General features: G+C 42.8%; 1 protein-coding gene across 1 annotated transcript in view; it reads left to right on the plus strand.

Annotated features, from left to right (window-relative positions):
• Positions 1 to 4,578: 4,578 nt before the first annotated feature.
• Positions 4,579 to 21,293, plus strand: part of GRIN3A (glutamate ionotropic receptor NMDA type subunit 3A) — a 152,988-nt gene continuing 136,273 nt past the window's right edge. The window contains exon 1 of the mRNA XM_037139390.2: positions 4,579 to 5,277. Within this exon, the coding sequence (XP_036995285.2) occupies positions 4,579 to 5,277 (699 nt within the window). The remainder of the gene's footprint in view (positions 5,278 to 21,293) is intronic.

Genomic DNA, 21,293 nt, shown 5'->3' on the forward strand with positions numbered 1-21,293 from the left:
TATTTGTGTTTTATTGTCTGTCTCTCCCACTAGAATACAAGCTCAATGTTAGCATTTTGTTTACTCATTAACTCTGTGACTTGGTGGGGGAAAACTCAAATTCTCTGAACTAGACTTTATTCGTCTATCCCCAGGACAGTCCCACAGCAATGCCTGACACATAGTAGGAGCTTAATAAATGGTTGTTGAACTGATGACTGAATCTCAAAAATTATGACCACTGAAGCACGTACAAGAAGGAGAAGACGGAGGAGGAGAAAGGGGAGAAGGAAGATGTGGGGAAAGGAGAGAAGAGAATCAGGTCAGAGATGCTCAAATTACAGTGATGAGGAAAAAGAGAACCAACAGCAAAAGAAACAGAGGGAAAACCAGTGTATTGTAACTGAAAAGCCCAGAAAAGCAGCAAAAGAAGGCACAGGAAGGAAGGGCTGTTCTTCACTGTTCACTCAGTGTTCTCATGATTCAGCTGCAGTTTTATCACAACTTGGGGCAGCATTGACCTCGGAACCGTGGGAATCGTCCTCTCTTCTATGAAACACAAGTTGAGCTGTTCCCTCCAGGTGCTCATGGACTTATGAGAGGCCTAAGGCACATGGGACTATAGGATGCCATTGTCCATTACACCTGCTAACAGCAAATGGCACCAGATGATAGACCTCAACCCTTGAGTTTGGCTAAGAAAGAATTCAGAGTCAAGAACTCAAATACAAGCAAAAGTTTATTTAGAAAGTCTCAGAGGTAGAAGAAATGAGTCATAGAAGAAGAGAGCCACCTGGGCTGTGTGGTCTCAGGATACAAGTTACAGGGGCAAAAGGGCCTCTGGAGCTTAGGAGAAAGAAAGGCAAAGAACATGTACCTGGTGTGGGGGCAACTTTTCCCACAAGTCCCCCCATCTACCACGGGTGAAAGTAAACACTTCCAAGACTTGATCTGCTTGGGGAGGAGAGGTGGCCGATCCCCTTAAGGGGAAGGGCCAGGAGCCCCTTCCTCCAGGGACTTTTATTGGGTTATAATACACAGAAATACAGGTGGTAAGGATCAAACAATAGATAACATTTCAAAGAAACCTGAGGGCTTACTCTGAGTCAGAGTCTGTCAGGAAAGGGGGTTGCAGAAACTTTGGGAGAGCCACTCATTGCCTGCTCCGACCCTCATATGAATGAAAACACTCTTTGCAAAGCAGGTTTCACAGGACTTTTAGGAATTCTTTCTTATGCCTGATTACCCCGGGTAACCCACCATTCCCAGCACAAGCCTGAACCACCCTCTGTCAATGTTTCAGGCTTAAGTCAGACAGAGGAGGCAGATAGCCAAAGAATTCTCGGAGACTTCTCACAGACAGAGGACTCAGGCTTTGTCAAAGCCGGGGGGCAAGGGTCCATCACCCCCTTTCTCCATGGCCCCCCAAGTCCTTCCCTGGGGCCTCCACATGATCATGCCTGTCTTAGGTGGTTCTCCCCTTGGGCAATCTTACCCACCGTTGGATAACTCAAGCACTGGAGGCCAGTTATGGAAAAAGGAGCAGAAGCGGCACTTCTGCCAGGGAGATAAGCTTTGTCTCCTTAGTGGCTTATGGTCCGAAGGTTGCTCACTCAGCCTTAGCCATGGGGGGTTTCAGCTCCAGAAAGTAGTCAGGGTGGTCCCCAACAACCTGGGGGAAGATGAGAGGGGAAGACAAGGCTCCAGCGAAAATGTGCCTGGGGAAAGAAGAGGGCAGGGACAGGCATGCGCACAAAAAAAAGAGAGAGAAAGAGAGACAAACAGAACACACTGGGTCCTTTGCCTTAAAGGGTTTTAGCTGTTTTCCAAAGGCAGCAATTTTAGGGTAGGCCTCAGGGAAGGATCTCAATTGAATATTCATCAGCTTTCCAGGTGTGTCCTTATAGAGCCCTGGTCTCTGATGATTGGTTGGCACTAAGGCAGGGGATCATTAGTAACTGCAGCTGGTCCTGATGTTGGCCATGGTGTCAACTAGTTTGGTTTTGCCACTTTTCTGGGCCTGGAGCTGAAATGTTACTGAGGCCTTGATGTTATATCTGGTTGGACCAAAACCCTATCTCTGTTTTCCCAGGCAGGGGTTTTAAACAGACCTGAAGCTTTGTCCTTAAGATTATATGCTGCGGCCAGAACCTCATTGCCCCAAGGGTTTAAGGCTTAAGGGAGTGGTTGTGTGGGGTCTTCTAATCTCCTGTTCCCTTGCTCCTCTTCTAAGGGGTCCACCACATGGCTGGAAATTTGCCAGGGAGAGGAAAGGTCAGAGGAGGGTCCAAACTGCATGACCAGCAATATGAAAGGTCAGGGGGTCTAAACCACAGGACCTTTATAAGCTAGGGAAGGAAAGGTCAACCTGAGGGCAAGGTCCCACCCTACAATACTTGTTTTCCCAATTTTGTCCTGGCTAGGCGCCCCAGGGCTTTCTGCCATGGTGACCTTCTGTACTGGGTCTATTGTTCCTGCTCCGCCCCTGTCTGTCTAACTACTCACTATCAGATCTATCTATTCTTCATCACCACCTATTTTCTTGGGAACCTCATTTGAATGTACAAGTAATGCCAGAATTTAAGAGAACCACGCTGGGGCGTGGTCACCAACTGGAATGTGATAGTCCTCAGCACACACAAACTCCTACACAGACAGTTATACCTCCTTACCACAGAATTGGTAGGGTTCCACTTTCTGCAATATAAGGACCAGGGAATTCCACACACCTTACTCAGGTCCGTGTATAGGGATGCTCTCTAGGAAATCAGGAGGAAACTTTTCTCCTCTAGTTTAACCTCTACTATGATTTTCACTTTTCTGTCTTGGAAGCCTTTTTTCTCTGGCTCCCCAGCCTTGTAAACTATTCTGAGTGTCAGGTAAGTTTGCTCGGAGATGCCTTTAAAAGTCTGAGGAAAACAGCATTCACTGTGCAACCTTCTTGGGAATTTTATTTAGCTAGAGCTTGTTTGCCTCAAGGATTTAAAGCCTGGTGGCAACTTTAGCTCAGGAATCAAAGCAACTGTCCAGAGCTAAAAGCTAACTGTATTTGCATAACACTTTAACAGATCCAATAACAGGGGAAGGTCAGGTGAAATAAATTGCCAAGGTCATGGTCCTCTTGCAGCAGTGTTGAAATTCAGAATTGCTGATGCCCAGTGCTTGCTCTGCCCTTACTCTCCTAAATGATACTGTGGCAGGAAATTTACTGCAAGTGTGAAAACCACAGACCCGCCCTTAAGCTTCTCCTTTGCTTCTAATTCCAGATCATGTAAATCATGAAGGAAAAGATCGTATGGTAACCCACTGACCTCACAGTTTTTGCATGCAAATGGAAGAACTTGCTAGAATCCGGTGATCTAGAGAACTCCTGGTCTCATCTAGGAAACGCTGTTGACTGTGCTTGAAACTCTAAACGTATTTCGTCTCTTTAATTTCTTGATCAAATAATTGCTTTGAATTCACTATTTTAATGATGAGCATCTAAAATCATAGGCATCCTTAAAATCTGCAGAAGCCCACAAGCTAGACAGGAACTGGGGGATTAAATGTGTCCACGATTCTTGCTTTAATGCCCTTAACTCAAGACACCTTTAAAACGACACGTGCAAAAGAAAGAAGTTCGTTCAAGTCACAGCCTATTTGAATTTATCCCAGTGAACAGCTGGATTTCAGATTGCTCCGGCGCAATTCCGAATTCAGAATTCTCCGCTGCTCGTCGTCCTGGCCTCTGAGGTCGCGGGGAATGTTGCAAACTACGACTCCTGACCGTTGAAGGGAGAGGACTTTCCCCCGCGCGCGCAGGCATCGCTGCCGGGGAATCTCGCCACCAGCGGGCGTTTAGCGCAGCCAAGCGACAGGCTGGTGCCAGGGCTCAGCAACAGGGAGGCGCCGGCTGAGGCGGGGAGAACTTTGAGCTCGGAGCAGAACCACCCTTTGCTGTCCAGTCGCGTCGCTCCTCCGAGGAAGCTGGCGGCGGCGGCGACTGGGCGGAAAGAGGACGAAAGGAAAGGAGGAAGAAACGAGCGAAGAAGAAAAATGAAGCCAGCGCTGCGAGAGCCCCACGGTGGAGCGAGGTGGATTTGGCTCCTTTTCCGCACCCCGGGCGTGAACGCCTTCTCCTGCGCGACCCCAAGGAAATAAGTGGGTCTCGCCTGGGTGGAAAAGGAAGAGAAAAGAATCCAAGTGAGCGCGTTGCCTCCTCGGTCACAGCTGCCCCCTAGGACTCTGGAGACTTGTCAGCCCAGCCTCCCCGTGGGGCCAGACGCAGCGCCCGAGCAGCCCCGCAGATGGGGCAGGTGCGGGGCAGGCGCCCCAGCCGCGGGTGAGCGGCACCCGCCCGCCCGTCTGCCCGGCTCCGCTCAAGGACCGGGCGGGAAAAGGATGCGAGGCGCACGGACCCGGGAGCGGGATCTGACGCTGCCGAGGGCGCCCTAGGCTGCCACTTGGATGGCCCCGAGACCACTCCAGCTCCTGGGATCGCTTCACCGCAGCGAGTGAGCTGTGCGCTGGAACTGGGGGCGGAGACCTTAGGCGGCGGCTGCAGGGGGGCGAGCCGGGCGCAGGAGGGGGCGCGCTTTCTCCCTGCGGGTCTCAGTAATGAGGAGACTGAGTTTGTGGTGGCTGCTGAGCAGGGTCTGTCTGCTGCTACCGCCGCCCTGCGCACTGGTGCTGGCCGGGGTGCCCGGCTCCTCCTCGCACCCGCAGCCCTGCCAGATTCTCAAGCGCATTGGGCACGCGGTGAGGGTCGGCGCGGTGCACTTGCAGCCCTGGATCACAGCCCCCCGCGCAGCCAGCCGCGCTCCGGACAGCAGCCGGGCAGGCGCCCACAGGAATGAGCCCAAGCCAGGGACTTGGCGGCCCCCGGCTTCCTGGCCCGGCGCTCGCTGGTTGGGGAGCGCCTTGCCTGGCCGGGGGCTGCCGGGTGCCCGGAAGCCCGGGGAGGGCGCCAGGGCCAAGACCCTGTGGCCTCGGGACGCCCTCCTCTTCGCCGTGGACAACCTGAACCGCGTGGAAGGGCTGCTGCCCTACAACCTGTCTTTAGAAGTAGTGATGGCCATCGAGGCGGGCCTGGGCGATCTGCCGCTCTTGCCCTTCTCCTCCCCTAGCTCGCCGTGGAGCAGTGACCCTTTCTCCTTTCTGCAGAGCGTGTGCCACACCGTGGTGGTGCAAGGGGTATCAGCGCTGCTCGCCTTCCCCCAGAGCCAGGGAGAAATGATGGAGCTGGACTTGGTCAGCTCCGTCCTGCACATTCCAGTGATCAGCATCGTGCGCCAGGAGTTTCCACGGGAGAGTCAGGTGAGAGGACGCTGGCGAGTAGAGTGGAGGCGGGCGCCGCTGGGGGCTGGTACCGCCGTGGGGGTTGGGGATAAGGGGGAACAGGTTAAGTCTAGAGGGACTTTAGGATTTACAACTTCGATACTGTTTAAGGATTGGACCGCATCCGTAGGTGGTAGGTAGAAGTAAAATAAAACATTTTAAGAGCGAATAGGAATAAAATGAGAGAGAAAGGTAGCAGGTGGAAGGAAGGGGGGGCGGAAATGGATGTTTTGACCAACGGGGAGAAACCTAGTGGATGCCGGACGGAAGTAGATGTCTGAATTCAAGATTTTGGAGAGCGATGGGGTTCTAATGACTAGCTCGGGGGTGGGGATAGAGGATCCCTGACTGCGCGAGTTTCACTCCCTGGGGGAACCCTGAGAGAGCATGTGGCGGAAAGCACAGCATCTGCTCTGACTTCTTTAGACCGTGTGCCTGAGCCCTAGGCGATGGTGTAAGGAAGGAAGCGCATCCCTCCGATTCCTTCGAGTAAATAAGAAATCTGTAACTAGTTCGGAAGCAGTAGGTAAAGAAGAACGGCTAATTAGTCTTAGCAATACTATGTGATCCTGTGAAAACGGATGGGATGAGTCATTGGGATTAATTAATCGTGACTACCTCCTCTTTTGTGTGACCTGGGCTCAGAGACCGGCTATATGCTGTTGCTCTCTGTTCAGCCCATTTCTGTGTCAATTATCTAGAAATAAAGGACGAACAATGTGGTGATTCAGTTTTCTATGGGTAAAAAATTCAAGTATATTTTCAGTAAAAGAAGATATTTGTGAACTTAACTGTTGACAGTGATAAAGAGGGCAGGGTCCTTTAAACAGTGGACATCTTCTGCATTTTATGTATTATTTGTATCAAAATATCAAGATTCATTAAGCCTTTCACAAAGTACAATGATACAAGTAGGCACTAAGTGGTATTGGTCCCATTTTAAAGACTGAGGAACTAAGGAAAGTTCTGGGGCTTGACCAACATTGGTCAATGTGCTAGTAGAAGAGTCCAGAGACTGGAAAATTTCTAACTCTATTCCCTTCACTAGAAAAAAAATATTACCAATCTCTCTTCTTTCAAAAAATACATGAAAATGAGTACAGGAAAATATCAAAAGTTTCCTAGAATCCATGCATAAAATGTCAACAGAGTACTAAAAATTTATTTTCCTGGAAAAATGGATCTTACATCTTTTTTTTAATCTTAGGAAGGGTGGGCACAAGCTACTTTTGGCAGTTGCCCAGAAGATTCCTGTTTCATGCTGAACTATAGAGATTCGATCTGCAGAGTGCAAGCTAATTAACTTTTATCTGAAATATTTCCGTCACCTGAATCTGAATGACTGTAGGCAGCAGATGGGAAGGCATGGAAAACAAGGTGCACAATGCTGCCAATGGCCAAAGTGTTATAAACATGAAATTGCATCCGTGGGGGAACATCATTATTAATATGTATGCAGAATCAGATCTAATGAAATGCACAAGTCAGCATCACTTGCTTCTCCTCATTGCTTCTTCATTATCTAATATTTCAGAAGCTGCCGATACTGTCCACAGTCTCCAGACTCCTCTCCATTTGTAGATTGTTTGGCACGATTCCTAAATAGCAAAAAATTCCCCCCAAATTAGTGTTCCTTGGTTGGAAGGAAAAAATTGTCTGTGTTCCCTGATGGGTTTGTGCAGTGCACAGCATGTTACAGCAGGGGGACCAGAGTAAACCCTGAAGGAGCATCTAGCATCAGGCTTCAAAGCTGAAGGAACCCTAGGGGAACAAAGTCCTCTAGGGACAGTCTTTACAAGCAGACAATAAGACAAATACTCTGCCAAGCACACGTACTTCTGTATTTCAGTTTGGAAAGTTACTTGAAATCACTCTGATCACTGTTATTTTCATGGCACACATCTTGAAAGGGAGACATTATTATTAACTCAAATCTAGTTTGCCTAACTGAGGGCATTTTCTTTCATGTATCTTTGTATTTTAAATTCAAACGTATCTAACTCGTCTGACTTTAATATGTCATTTAAATGTCATTCTATAATGTGTACTAAGAATGTCCAACCCAATGCCAAGTCACTGCCATATAATTTTAGCGTTTTGACCATAAACTGCTCTCCGCACAAATAATAACTGATCTTGCTTCTCAAAAATGGACCTTGCTCTAATACACTGGTGTGATTTAAAAAAAAAAACTCTCTATATAAAAGAATGTTGAAGTCATTTTACACATTGAATGAAATTGACTTAATTAGAGCTGACCGCCCAGGGACCTGAATTGTCGGTTGTGCCAGTGCCTGAAGAAAGGATTCCAGAAGACAGTAGACTTGTCTACCCAACCAGGGGAAATGAAATTGTGCCTCTTATTCAGACAAATCAAAATTGCTTTTAGAGAAGGAGTAGCAGCAGTGTTTTCTCTCCCATCTGAGCTGTTGATTTCTCTCATGGGAAGGCTTTACCTAATAAATAATGGAGTTTGGGGTACCCTGCCACAAGTTCCGGATGGAAGGAGAAACCACTGCTATAATAAAACCCCTGAGAAAAGCATACTAGTTTTATTTCAATATACTATTTATTCAAAACATAAACACAGATAGATCATCAGCTTGGATCGAATCAACTTTCTTCAAGCAGGGAAATGCATGGAAAGTAAAATAGGTACTTGACTACCCACTTGTGAAACCCTACGTGTATTATCACAACGTAATAAAAGTTTAAAGCACCATTACATGTAGGTTAGGGTCAAAACACGTTTGCATCCAAAAAATTCTGAGTTTACCACCACACTCAAACCTCTACTTGAGGCTAACTTACATTACTAGTTCTAAATTCTCTTCCACGACCTTAAATACAGATGTTGCCCTTGGATCCAGTTATATTTACATGTAAGTTATATTAAGTTTCTATACTTGTTCCACCTTTTTCTTCCCTCCCCATAGTATTTTTTTTTCTTGTAGGGGTTTTGTATAGGATCTCCAAAGTTAACTTATTAAAATGAACCTGCTGAGGTAGTGACAAACACACATTTCTTTCTAAAATGTGTATCTCCTGTTAATTCCATATTGGTTTCATTAGGCAGTCAATGGAGTAATATAATTGGCTTAGATCCAAACTCATGCAATTAAAAAGTGACTACATGACTATTTTCAACTCTTGTTGGAGGTGCCATCCATAATTTGTCTGTCTCATGAGCCATACATACTAATTAATATATATTTATTCCCATAGCAATACAAGTGCCTTAGATGGTCCATTTTCTTGGTGATACATGGCTAAGTACTGAAGACTCTTTATTAGAATTTGGCTAGCACAGCGCCACTTCTGTATGGTACAGGGGACAGAACAATGATACCACTACAGAACTTCAGTGCCTCGTGAGGGGATAAGTAAAGGACATTTATTTCTAAAACATCTGCTTTCAATCGTGTTGGCTTTCCTTGACTTGCTCCATGCTAAGCGCTGTTCTCTCGCTGGAGGAAATGTATTCTGCAATTCATGATGAATGGCTGATAGTAGCACCTAATTATTGCTGACTTGAAGATAAACGATTTCAAATTAAATGTCAAGTGATGCAAAACTTTTCTTAGCAGTGATCTTTTACAGGTTCCCCTTAAAGAACTAAAACCTAGGCTTAATTTGGAAGTTTTTATTGTTAGTTTGGGAATTTTTCTTTACCATATTAATTTACTTTTTCTAGGTAAATAAAAAAGAGGAGACTAGCAGACACTATTCATTAGGCAATTAGTCTGTCTCACCCACTTTTCTTTGTGCCTGCCACAGTGTAGTCACTTTATTCTCTACCCACTTCTTCATTTCCTTTCTCTTTAGAAAAAGAGTGGATTCATACACACACAATAAAGAAGAAAAAAAGAACTGAGTTCCTAAGTAGGTTGCATTCTTGCCTAAAAGTGGAAGGCATGCCATATTAGAAGCTTCAGCACAATGCCCAGGATTTCTCAGAAATGTTGGTCTTTCACATTGATCATAAGTTTCTCCCATACACACACTCATAGTGGAGCGTTCATGAGATTCTGGCCACACAGTTGAACCTCTCTCTCCACCCCCAGGGCCACTTACTATACCCCTAAGCACACTGTTTGGCTCATCCTACATTATTTTCACAGCATGTCTTTCTTCATGAAGAAAGCAGTCTGTCGGTTTATAATAGCACAAGCTCCTTATCCCAACATGGAGAGACAACAATTTGCAAAGCAGCTACCTTGAGTACTATTAGCCTTGAGTACTATTGAGTACATTTAACTACAGTTAAATGGGGCTTCTCATAGCAAGCGATTGTTTATCATAGTGGCCCAACTAAATGTAGAGGTGGGAATCTCATTGTCTTTTCTCCCGCCCATTCTATCTACTCCCACTGACATACACAGAAGAGTAGAGGAATAATACATCACCAAAAATATGATGCCATCTCTATAAAACTAGGCAAAAAGGGAGAGAATATCTCAGCATCTGCCACATTGCTTTTCAAGAGAATACACGAATAAAAAACTAATAGAAATTAAGTCACTCATATGTGTTTCTCAGATCCTTCCTTTATAGGATGGTGGGAGAACAGAGCGATGGGGAAAGTGAGCAAGGAGTAAGCCAGCCATCTGCCACCTCCTGCCTCTTCCCCCAGGTAACACCTCAGCCAGATGCTCAGATCTATCTGGATGTGTAAGATTCAGACACTTTCAGGGGAGACTGTGTTTGATCTTCTACAGTGAGGGAGCAGGTGCCAGCCTGGGCTGGTATTAATGCCAACAATGAAAGCCGAGTATCTGGTTGGCCAGGATGGCCTACTGATGGATGTGAGCCTTCAAGGTTCGAGTGGTAAAGAACGAAGCAGGGGGACTTCTTTTTTAGGCTGAAACATGCCTCCTAACTATTCATGTGAGACATGGATAGAGGAAAAACTCAATCATACATATTTTTGTAGCATTTATGTTTTTTAAGGCTTTTTCACAAATGTGCTCCTGTAACCCTCCAAGCTGCCCTCTGGGGCAGATAACAATGTTTATAGACCACACACAGTGCTGGAAAGAGCTATGCATCGTAGAAAGGAGAAGTCAACGAGAAGAGAAAGACAAATAACTCTTTCTGAATTTAGTATATTTATTAGCCTACAATCCAAAAACAGACTGGATCCATCAGTGCTTTTGAATTATGCCAGAAAAAAGGATAAATGAGATCTACTTTCAGGTTTGATTATTAAAAGAATATTTCACACTAAATATCCAATAATGCGAATTTAATTAAATGAGTTATATTATTACAATGGAACACAATTCATTCAAAATTTAAAAAATTCATTGACACGGAGAGAAAAAAAGTGTATGTAAAACGTGACCTACAAAATACAGGGTTTGGCAAAAGTAGGTTTATAGTTGTACTATGTGAAATACAGAGTTTGTTTTTGTATTATTGTTTATTACTTGTGTTATTTTTCCATATTAACCACTGTAAAACCTACTTTTGCCCCACCTGTATAAAGTCCAGGATTTTATTTTAAAAATGTTAACAGTGATTATAACTAGATGATAGAAATCCACATTTTGCTCTATCCATGCTTCTACTTTTCTAAAAATAAGAATGTATTACCTATTCAATTAAAAATAATAAGAAAAAAGATGTTACCTTCCCATTTCCTCACCAATGCTTTTAATACTTCAATATGAAAATACACATTTCAGGAAAAACTACATTGCACAGTATGTTTAAATGTATCAAAGTCCTTTCACACACATTTCTATTTTTTTTTCATTTATCCTCACAACTACTTTGTGAGGTGAACAGGACATAGTATTATTATCTTCATTTTGTAGAGAGACAATAATAGCATATTAATGGAAGAAATAGAAGGAAGAGAACAGGTTTTTGAGAAGCGCAGACTTATGTCTGAATCTTAGCTCTGCAGCTTTCTAGGCATACTAACTTTGGGGAACATTGCTGATATCCTGGCCTCAGTTTCTCGATGCATAGAATGTGAATATCTCAAAGTTACATTGAGGACAATCATATGTAATGGTGTTATACATGATGTTGTCATACACGATGGCAAAGTACCTTAGAGCATAATGTGTTTTTATTATGGTAGTGATTATTAGCACAAAGTGTAGATGTGTTGACATGGCATTAATAAAAAATAATTACAATAGGAACACAAGCATTCTTAGATGGTGTCCCAGAGTGCTTGTATATGAACTTTCAATATGTATGTGCTGTTTAGGCTTAGAAAATCCAGCTCCAGTGGAGCAACCCAAAGAAAACAATGAAGAAATCTGCTGTGTTGAAACCCCACTTAAGTTCGAGTTCCAATCCACTGAAGGGTAGGGGTGTAAAAAGTTAACCAACAATGAAATGGCTTTTGAAGTCATATTTCAACTAGTTGCTCCTTTGTATGGGTTCTGAATAATTAGATCTTTGGAGCAGTCACATTAAGAATACTGGTCTATTTCTGTTAGCTGGTGTTAGTGAGGAATTCACAAGTCTTACCTCAGCTACTACCCTAAGTTCTCACTGGAGCCTCCCAGAATCTAAACCTAAGGAATCCAAGAGTGGAAATGACAGTCTTACTTCATTAATAGATGCATTGATGTCTAGTCTTTAATGCCTCATCAGAAAAATATGGAGTTAGAACCTATGGCCTGGGTGTCAGGTTTCTGTAACATTTTTTTATTCTAATCGTTGACATCTACTACCTTATGTCCAGGCAAATAAAAGAAAGAAAGTGGCAAAAAAAATTGTGAACTAGACGTATGGGTTCTGGGAGACCAGGAGTTAGCTGACTCTGCTGTGGTAGGCTGGACCGTGGTCTCCCAGAGATGTTTATGTCCAACTCCCCAGAACCTGTGAATATGTTACCTTCTACGGTAAAAGGGGCTTTGCGGCTCTGATTACGTTAAGCATCATGACGGAGGGAGGGTGTCCTGGAACATCCAGGTGGACCCAGAAAAGTCACAGGCTCTTCGTAAATGTGACGCGGGAAGAAGTGTGTGAGGAGACGTCATTGTGACGACACAATGATGAAAACAGAGACCTGGGGTGACGCACCTTCAGGATGGAAGAAGGGCCCACAGCCAAGGAAAACGGGCAGCTACTAGGAACTAAATGACAGGTTTTTTTTCATGAGGTTTTTTTCAAGGTTTTTTTTCTGAATGATTTTCTCAGAGACTCCATAAAAAGTGCAGCCCTACCAACACCTTGATGTTAGCCCAGTATGAAACTGACATCAGACTTATGCACTCCCATCATAGTAGTAAGAGAATAAATTTGTCTTGTTGTAGATCACTAAGTTTGTGGTGATTTGTTACAGCTGCATTAAAGACTAATACACTTTGTGGCACAGACTCATGCCTGGAGGAGTGAAAAAGAGAGGGTGACCTGGCCCAGGTTACCCTACGGAGCACATTTTGCTTCGGCTTGTATGTCATGCAGCTGGACAACAGAAAAAAATAATAAGAGAGGGAGAGCTTGGGTCTTTTAAGGTAGAGTGACCCCACCCACTTGTACCCATGACCCAACTGATGTTGTGGGCTTCTTAGGGGAAACAGGGGTTGTTAGGAAGGGCAGAGTCTGACTTGCTGTGGATTAAAGATTCAGAAGTATCTCCTCTTTCATACAGGCTTCCTCTGTGCTAATGTAGCTGACTCATGATATATATTAACTCATGGTTTAAAGGACAACAGCCTTATAATATACTAAGGCTTATAGGAGAATGATACCCATAAAGCAAACTCTGTGTTTTATTGAATGCTGACTATACCAAAATTGTTTGATTGATAAACTTTGAGGGACTTGTTAAACGTGTATTGTTTTCTGATCATAAAAGTAATGCATATGCATTACTACGCCACAGCACCCTCAGATCACCTTGAGTAACATTTTGATGCCTTTGTTCTCTCAGGGCTGGAATGGTTTAAATATTTTAGAAACAGTCGAGACAATTAAAGCTTTATTGTCACTCCAGCTGAGCATTGGCATCAAAGAATAGAAGAAAGCAAAATCTTTTTTTTTTTTTAATTTTTAAAGAAAACTAGTTGGCATGGCTTTTTGAAGGCTGGGAACTCAGAGTTGATGGTATTTCTACATTAAAAGGTAGGATTTTTCTTTATATTTAGCTTTATATTGTCATCACTCTGCAAAGCGGCTGAGTCTGTACAGTTCTAAAGATAGCTCTGCCTGGATCTTTGAGTGGCATTCTTCGAAATGACTTACAAATGAGTTGCCACTACTGTCCTCTCAATCAGGGGTGGTCATTAGCTGAACTTTTACTATGAAGCACTTTGATGATTGTGCAACCTGCATATAATTTATGTCTTTCTATCAAAAGCCTCAACTCAAAGTCATCCAAAGTTGGGTTTGTATTCTCTAGGTCAAATGAAAAAAAAATTTTCATAAAAGAAGCTAGATGCTCAGAATATCTTTAACTAATAGAATCACAATCTGTCTCAGGTATAAAATTTACTTGCTCAGTCCCAACAAGAGGTACTTAAGAATTTCATTAAAGAATTTGCTTCTGTATATGGTAAATTTAATAGGTACAGACAGAGAGCTGTTATTATGTTGGTGCTATACATGGAATTAATTTCAACCACATCACACATTGTGTTATGCACATAAAGAAATGCTTCATTGTATCCCTGAAAATGAATGATAAGTCCATACCTGAATTCATCCAATGTGCCTTCTCCCGGTCCCAGGCACAAGAGAGCCATCTAGTGGTTCCTAAAACATAGCTTTAAATGAAAGCATCCTAAGAATCCAACCTCAAAAGAAAGGCAAGTGACTCCAAGACACCTTTAGTCCCTTTCCTGGTCTTTTGACAGTGGATAGATGTAGGTTAATCCATGGATGTAGGTTACTCCTGCCTCCTAAAAAGATTCAACAATATTTTTATTCTGCCAGCATATCTTATAACTGCAGTTATAAACAATTAAGACATCTCAAGGTGTGCATCTGGAGGGGTCAGGAGAAAATTGTGCATGACTCTTGCTAACTTTAGAAATCTAGTTGGTTAATATTTTAGTAGCTGTATTTATAATTATCAGGTTCATAATGGGAAGAGTTGCAGCCATTTATTGTGTTAAGTATAGCATTTGTTCTTTTATTTCCAATTATATATAAATTTTATGTTCTGTGTAGATAATTCTGAAAATGAATAAAATTACAAAGAATAAAATAAAAATTACAGACCCAAAACTAGAAGATCTAGATCTAGAGATCTAGAAGACATAAAAGTATGAGTCATAAAATTGGGGCCATGCTATATTATCACATTTTTAACTTATCTATATATTATAAAGATCAACATCATTAATATTTCCCCATTATTTTTGATGGCTAGATACTTTGCCTTTGACTGGATTGTTGTATGATCAGTCTAACCCCTGTTGTTTGAATTCTGGTTTTTCCTGATACAAAATCACTAACGCTGCTGCAAGTGGGACTTGGCCGGGCTCGCCCGCCCCTGTTATTCCCGCAGTTTGTGGAGCTGGGTAACACTTGCTGCTGGAGTTCTGTGATACCATCATGGTTTCGTCTGTATTTTTGGCTCCTTCATTGTGTTCTAGTGGTTGTTCTCTTTGTCCCTGACCCCTTGGAGTAGCAGTAATCATAGCACCGTGCTGTCCAACATGACAGCTACCAACCTCCTATAAGTACTGAAGTTTAAGTTCTTTAAAATGACAGAAAACTTACATCCGTTTCTCAAGCACTCTAACCCCATTCCCAATGCTCAATGGCCACCCGTGGGAAGTGGCCACTGTCTGACAGTGCAGGTATACACGATTCTCCGTCTTCACAGAAAGTTCTGTGGGACAGTTCTATTGCTGACTAAAGACATGCAGTTTCAAGGAACAGAAACTCCATTCAGCTCAGCAACAAGGGGTTTGTGCTGAAAAACTACCAGAAAATGAAAAGGCTTGGAACTGCATGAAGCAAGTAGCTGGGCTGTACCACCAGAGAGGATTAGGGCAGCTACTCTCTTTTTCCCACTTTGTAACTCTCATCAAATCATCTGACTATGGTTGTTATTGCCCTTAGTTTACCTTCTCCAGACATCTGCTTGGCTCAACTCCTGTAGATTGTTTCCATCTCCACCCCCAAGTTACTGTCCCTCCTTAATCCAGTCGGTAGTGGCCAGCTCCTGAGTTAAGTTCTCAATGGAAACCTTAGAACAGAGCAATGAATAGAACATCAAAACTTCAAAGAGCTTACATTTTGGTGGGGGAGGTGGATAATAAGACACGCAAACACATAAGTATATAATACGGTATTATTAAATAGAAGCAAGTGCGACAGAGAAAGGGTAAAGGGTTGGAGAATGACTACAGTTAGTCAATAAGGCTTGTTTGAAGAGGTGATGTTTGAGCAGAGAATGAAGTAAGGAGTGACCCATGCATGTTTCTGAGGGAAGAGCATTACAAGCAAAGAGAATAAAGGTGTAAAGGCCCAGAGGTAGGAATGAGCATAGCAATAGTTATTGAGTAAATGAATGACTGGGCTATCCTTAGCACTATTCATTTCAGATTTGTTATTGGGTGCAACTTCAAAGAAGGAAATGTCAATAGCGAGGCAATAACAAGACCTTGTATACTCACAGAGGGGTATTTTTCAAGGTTTAGATTCCTGAATTTGTCTTTTCACATGTGACAACACCAGAAATTTCAAACTGGAATTTGCAGTTATCTCTCTCAGCCTCATCTTAAGCTCAAAATATGTAGAGATCTCCTAAGATGGTGTTCCTTCTCATCTATAACAAGATTTCTGATAACATCTTCGACTTCTCCCTTTTCTCCTTACTAGGCTCTGTCGAATGCCTGCATATATTTCTCATATCTCCATCCTTCTTCCTTATTTTCAAAAGACCTTAATTCCTCTCACCAGTACTCTTGAGCAGCCTTTAAATATCTAGGTTTATATGTGCCCCAAACCATTCTGCACACTGATGCCAGATAAATCTTCCTAACACAAAGCAGGTTTCACTTATTTATTCCTTTTCATTCATTCCACGAACACATATCAAGTATAATGCACTGAGCTTCATGCCACTCTCTTGCTCAAAAGTCATTTTGTTTTACTGTGACAACGTTATCATTATTTTCCCATACCCCAACTTTCCTGGGGGTGAACACACACTTTATCATCAGTGCTTCACTACAAGAGTAATTTGCACCATTGGAACAGGGTTCACACCCTTAAGAGAATGTATCAGATTCTCCAGATTTTGTGAGTATAGTTCAAAAAAGCATTCCATCTCATCTCAAGATTCGTGTGTGCCTCCCCCGAAGCCAGAGAAACACAGGCCAATAATCATTAGCGAACACACAGAACCTGGTCCTCACGGTCTTCCACAAACCTGTGCTAATAATTCTTTCCAGTTTGTGGCATTCTGTTAAGATAGAGGTGCCCCAAAAACATCTCTCAGAATAGAAATATGTGTGTGATATTTTTATTGAGAAATGTAAATCACCATCTTAAAAAACATTTTTCTATTATATATTTATATAGAAAGACAAGATAGACACCCAAGTTGTAACGATCTGCAGATGAATTAAGCTCTGATTCAGAATTGATTTTTCCATCGAAACAATGTTATCTGCGACTATTATAAGACCTCAGACCAGGCTGAAAAGCCTATTTGACCCATAATATAGCAGAATTATGGTATTAATAGTTCTGTAGATGCTAAACACTGTCTGTAACTCGTTCTTTCTGCTTGAGACCAAGGGGATGTAAAGGGAGGACAGAAACCAGAAGATCCGGCTTCAGGTGACGGTCCCAGGCTCACCCGCACAGCCTTGGGAAACCTCTCTGAGCCCCAGTTTCCTCTATGATGAATCATAGTCATTAAGGAGGTATTCATGGAGTGCCTACTGTGCTATTTTAAAGAATTGGTATGGGTCTCAGTGACTTAATAGACATAAAAACACTTTGTAAATTCAAATGTTAATAAAACAGGTTAGAAGTATTTTTACTGAAACAGCTTTTCCTTCAGGAAAACATTCCCACTCCAATGTTGGGAGCCAGAACATTCCTTCCCCAGAACTAATTTGAAAGGAGGAACCCTTGTTCTAGATTCCTGCTTTGAACCTGAGTGGTCGCACTGAAATCCCTGAAGGGTCTGCAGGAGCAGGAAAGGAAGGCCTGGAGAGGAGCGTTTCCCACTTCCTGGGTACTAAATGCCCCCGGGCAGGTGCCCGTCATAGAGGGAAGGAAGGAGTTTAAGGAGCTGGTGGGGTAGGAGGAGCACAGCCAGAACACAGATGAGAATGAGAGAGACGCTTTGGAAACCAAACACAAAAGCTAAGATTGCCTGCTTCTGTCCATGAAATAGATTAGGGAAGATTTGTGAGATGGTATCTGGTTCTAAATGATACCTCACGCTAGGTTGGGTCACTGGAAAATAATTAAATTGCATTGAAACCTTCATTCCAAATCTGCCTCCTGACACTTGCTGGGCAGCAACCAGGTCAAGATCCTTGCATCTGCACCAGGATTCAGCCACACCCCAGGCCAGAAGTTCAGGATTTCCTTCATGCAAAGGAGCACTAGGAAAGATCAGGAACGAACCAGCAGGATGCACCGGGGCCACATGGTCTCCGCCACAGTATTGCCATGACCTCCTTTCTGACTTCTCTGCCTCCATTCTTGAGGTTACATGACGTTCTCCACGCTGCTGTCAGAAGGAAAACCAGCCTGCCACGCTGCTTAAACCCATTCACTGCTCCCTGGGAACAAGGGCATTGTTCTCTGAACTCAGGGATGCCTGGTACTCACGTACCACCTTCCTAATGTTTGCCGTATCTCTCTGCATCGTCTATTCTATTAATTTTGAAAATTAATGTTTTACTTAAATAAATTTATGTTTAAAAAATCTTCCCATCATGACATTAATGAAAACCCCTTGCCACAATTAGAAGTTAACTGTAGAAATAAGTACACCACAAAATCAAAACAATTTTAGCTAGGTAGCCTTGCCTGAGCCCTTTTTTAAATGAGAAAATTTCCAGGTGTTAAAGAAGTATTAAAGACAAACTGAGGTTTTCTCCTTGATTTAACAGAAGGATTAAGGGCTAATTGAAATGGGATTAGCTTCCTCACTTTGTGATTCAATGTTATTTAATGTCAGGTCCCCGAACGACCTAAATTCTCCCATGAACCACCTGCACTCTGCCAAACTCTAACCCACGGGATGAATTCTAAGCAGCATGCAAGACCTTTCATTAGCTGAGCCTTGCTGGACTCTCATTTCTTCAGGATACTAATCCTCATCCTTTGTACCCTGTGCTCAGCGAGGCCTGAATGCACAATGGCATCCCAAGCCATGGCACATGCTCTTCTCACCGCTTGGAATGCCCTTTGCCCTGTGTCTGCCTGAAACTCCCACTCAACTCTCAAACCTTTGCTCAAATATCACCAGTGCACAGTTCACTGCCACCCTCTTCCCACCACTCCCTACCCTTTCCTTCCCACTTCTGTGCGACTTTTCTACCTGTACCTCTTTCTTGTCCAGATCCATGGCACAGCAGTGTAATTATTTGTTAACATGTGACTCTCCACTAGACAGAACCTTAAGCTCCTAGCACAGTATGTGGCTCATAATTGATGCTTAGTGACTGTTGATTAAACTCAATTAATGGCCCATTTCCATCCCTTCCAGTGTAACAGAACTAGGCAACATCTGTGGAAACCCACCATCTGTCAAGGTGGGGTGATGTGAACCTAGGAAAACGTACTGCCTTATGAAAAAAAGGGTCTTCATTCACTGTGGTGGATAGAGTTCATGACCACCCAGAATTTACTATTATGTAGAACAAAGCTGGAAGAGAAAGGCCTTCAGGAAATTGATTTTGTAAGAAATAGAAAACCTGTTTCTACTGCCCTATTGAACTTTCCACGTGTCCTTCATTGTTCCTCAATTGGTTTTCAATTTCCTGGAGGCTACAAGTGACAGAAAAGGGACATTGTTCTCATGTCTTTGAGTCATAGCTTTCCCTAATTCCCACCCCCTCCCCTCACCAGCCAATTTCACTGTATTTTGAAGCCCAAAATTCTTGACATGTAAAATTAGAGAGAGCCAGAGTTAATGAAATGTAAATTTACTGGAAATAATCATCAATGAAAAAGAGAAAAAGCCCGGAATTGCATTTTATCACATCATCTCTCGTCAAACACACTATCAGGAAATCAGACAAGAGTTCAGATCTGCTAAGAACACTGAGTTCCCTTCTGAGCTCCCCACTGGACTCACTGCCTTTCCTTCCTCAAATACGATTTCCTAGGCTCTCAGCTTCCTGGAGTGCGGGTCCTCCGTGTGTTAGTCACACCCACATCATTTTCAGAATATAGATTCCCAGACTCATCAAATTAGAGCCCAGGGAGCTGGAGCATAGAAATCTACTTAAAAAACAAACAGCTCCACAGGTGATTGTGTCCACAGGTGATTCCGGGTATATTTGGGGACCACATTATCCTAAGAGTCTCCTCTAATGTGATTTTCAAGTGGTGACCAGGAGCCACCTGAAACAAAATTGAATTAGACGGTTTTTTTAAGTGTAGATTTTCGGCCTCACTAAATTCCACTAAACTATGTACAATGGCCCAATGTGTGCGTTAAGAAGAAACTCCTCGGGGGATTCATATTTGCACAGTACAGTTTGAGAAGCAATGACCTGGGGCAGAGGTATCAGACTCAGATGCCTTGAAGGGGGACAGGAAGGTAATGAAAATGTGAAGTAAGCAGTCCCAGACGATACAGTAGGGAGTAATAAAACTCGTAGGTGACTGAAGGGTGTCTGACCTTTCTAAAGGAGGCAGCTGGCCAGCCACCCCTCAGCTGCAACCAACTCATGGGGACATTGCCAGATAACTGTAGCTTTTCAAATAAGCTAGACTGTAGTTTTTTTAATGTAAAAATGTCCTTGAAGTGTTGATAATAAACTCATTTTTATTGAATTATAGTAGATAAAACCAATATATTTAAAGTATACATAAGATGATCTGATATATGTATACTGTTAACCTTTAAATAATATGGGGGGTAGGGGTACCAACACCCTGTGCAGTTGAAAGTTCACGTACACCTTTTGACTCCCCCAAAACTGAACTACTAACAGTCTACTGTTAGCTAGAAGCCTTACTGACAACGTGAATAGTTGACAAGACATATTTTGTATGCTATGTATGTTGTAGACTGTATTCTTACAATAAACTAAGTTATAGAAAAGAAAGTATCACTAAGAAAATCATAAGGAAGAGAAAATATATTTACAGTATTTATTTTTAAATTTGCATATAAGCAGACCCACCCAATTTAAACTGCACTGTTCTAAAGTCAACTACACATTGTGAAAGCGTTCCCCCATCAAGTTAATTGAGTAACTCACATTTTTAAAAATAATCTGCAGGCCTGCTAGGGCTGGATGGTTACCAGTATGAAACTTTTGGAATAGGAAATGTCAGTGCCTTTGTTGTAGAGAAGCGTTAACCGGAAGTACCTCAATGCTTTGCTCAGTGATAGAAGGTGACATAGGCCAGTAGCTATAGCATATACAGTGGGTTTAAGGGGCAGCTAGAAAGAGATAGATTAAGTACATATTGTAAAGGAGAGGTAGCCAGCCTCATTTGAAAGTAAGAAAACAAGAAAAAAAGGAAGACACTAAAAGATAATGGATGTAATCCATTCCGGGTATACTCATAAATGAATCTTAGAAGCCTTAGTAAAATAGAGATAATGAGCTACTTAGAGTGAGGTATTAGCAGAATGGTGTATATCAGGCAGATTAGCAGCATCGTGTGACATATAGTAGGTACTCCTTTAAAAAGAAAATGCTGGCTCCCTTATTTGCTGTTTGCTTAAGCCTCTGTTCCCTTACACTAAAATTCAACAGGCACTAAAAAAACCAAGCTCATGGCAAAAAAAAATCTGACAAACTCCCTTGATATTTGCGTGTGTAGGTTTTTTCTTAAGAAAACTGATAATGTTCCTTTGATGAGAT

This window comes from Artibeus jamaicensis, unplaced genomic scaffold, assembly GCF_021234435.1.
Source record: "Artibeus jamaicensis isolate MK-2021 breed Jamaican fruit bat unplaced genomic scaffold, CSHL_Jam_final scaffold_1964, whole genome shotgun sequence".
Classification (NCBI taxonomy): Eukaryota; Metazoa; Chordata; class Mammalia; order Chiroptera; family Phyllostomidae; genus Artibeus; species Artibeus jamaicensis.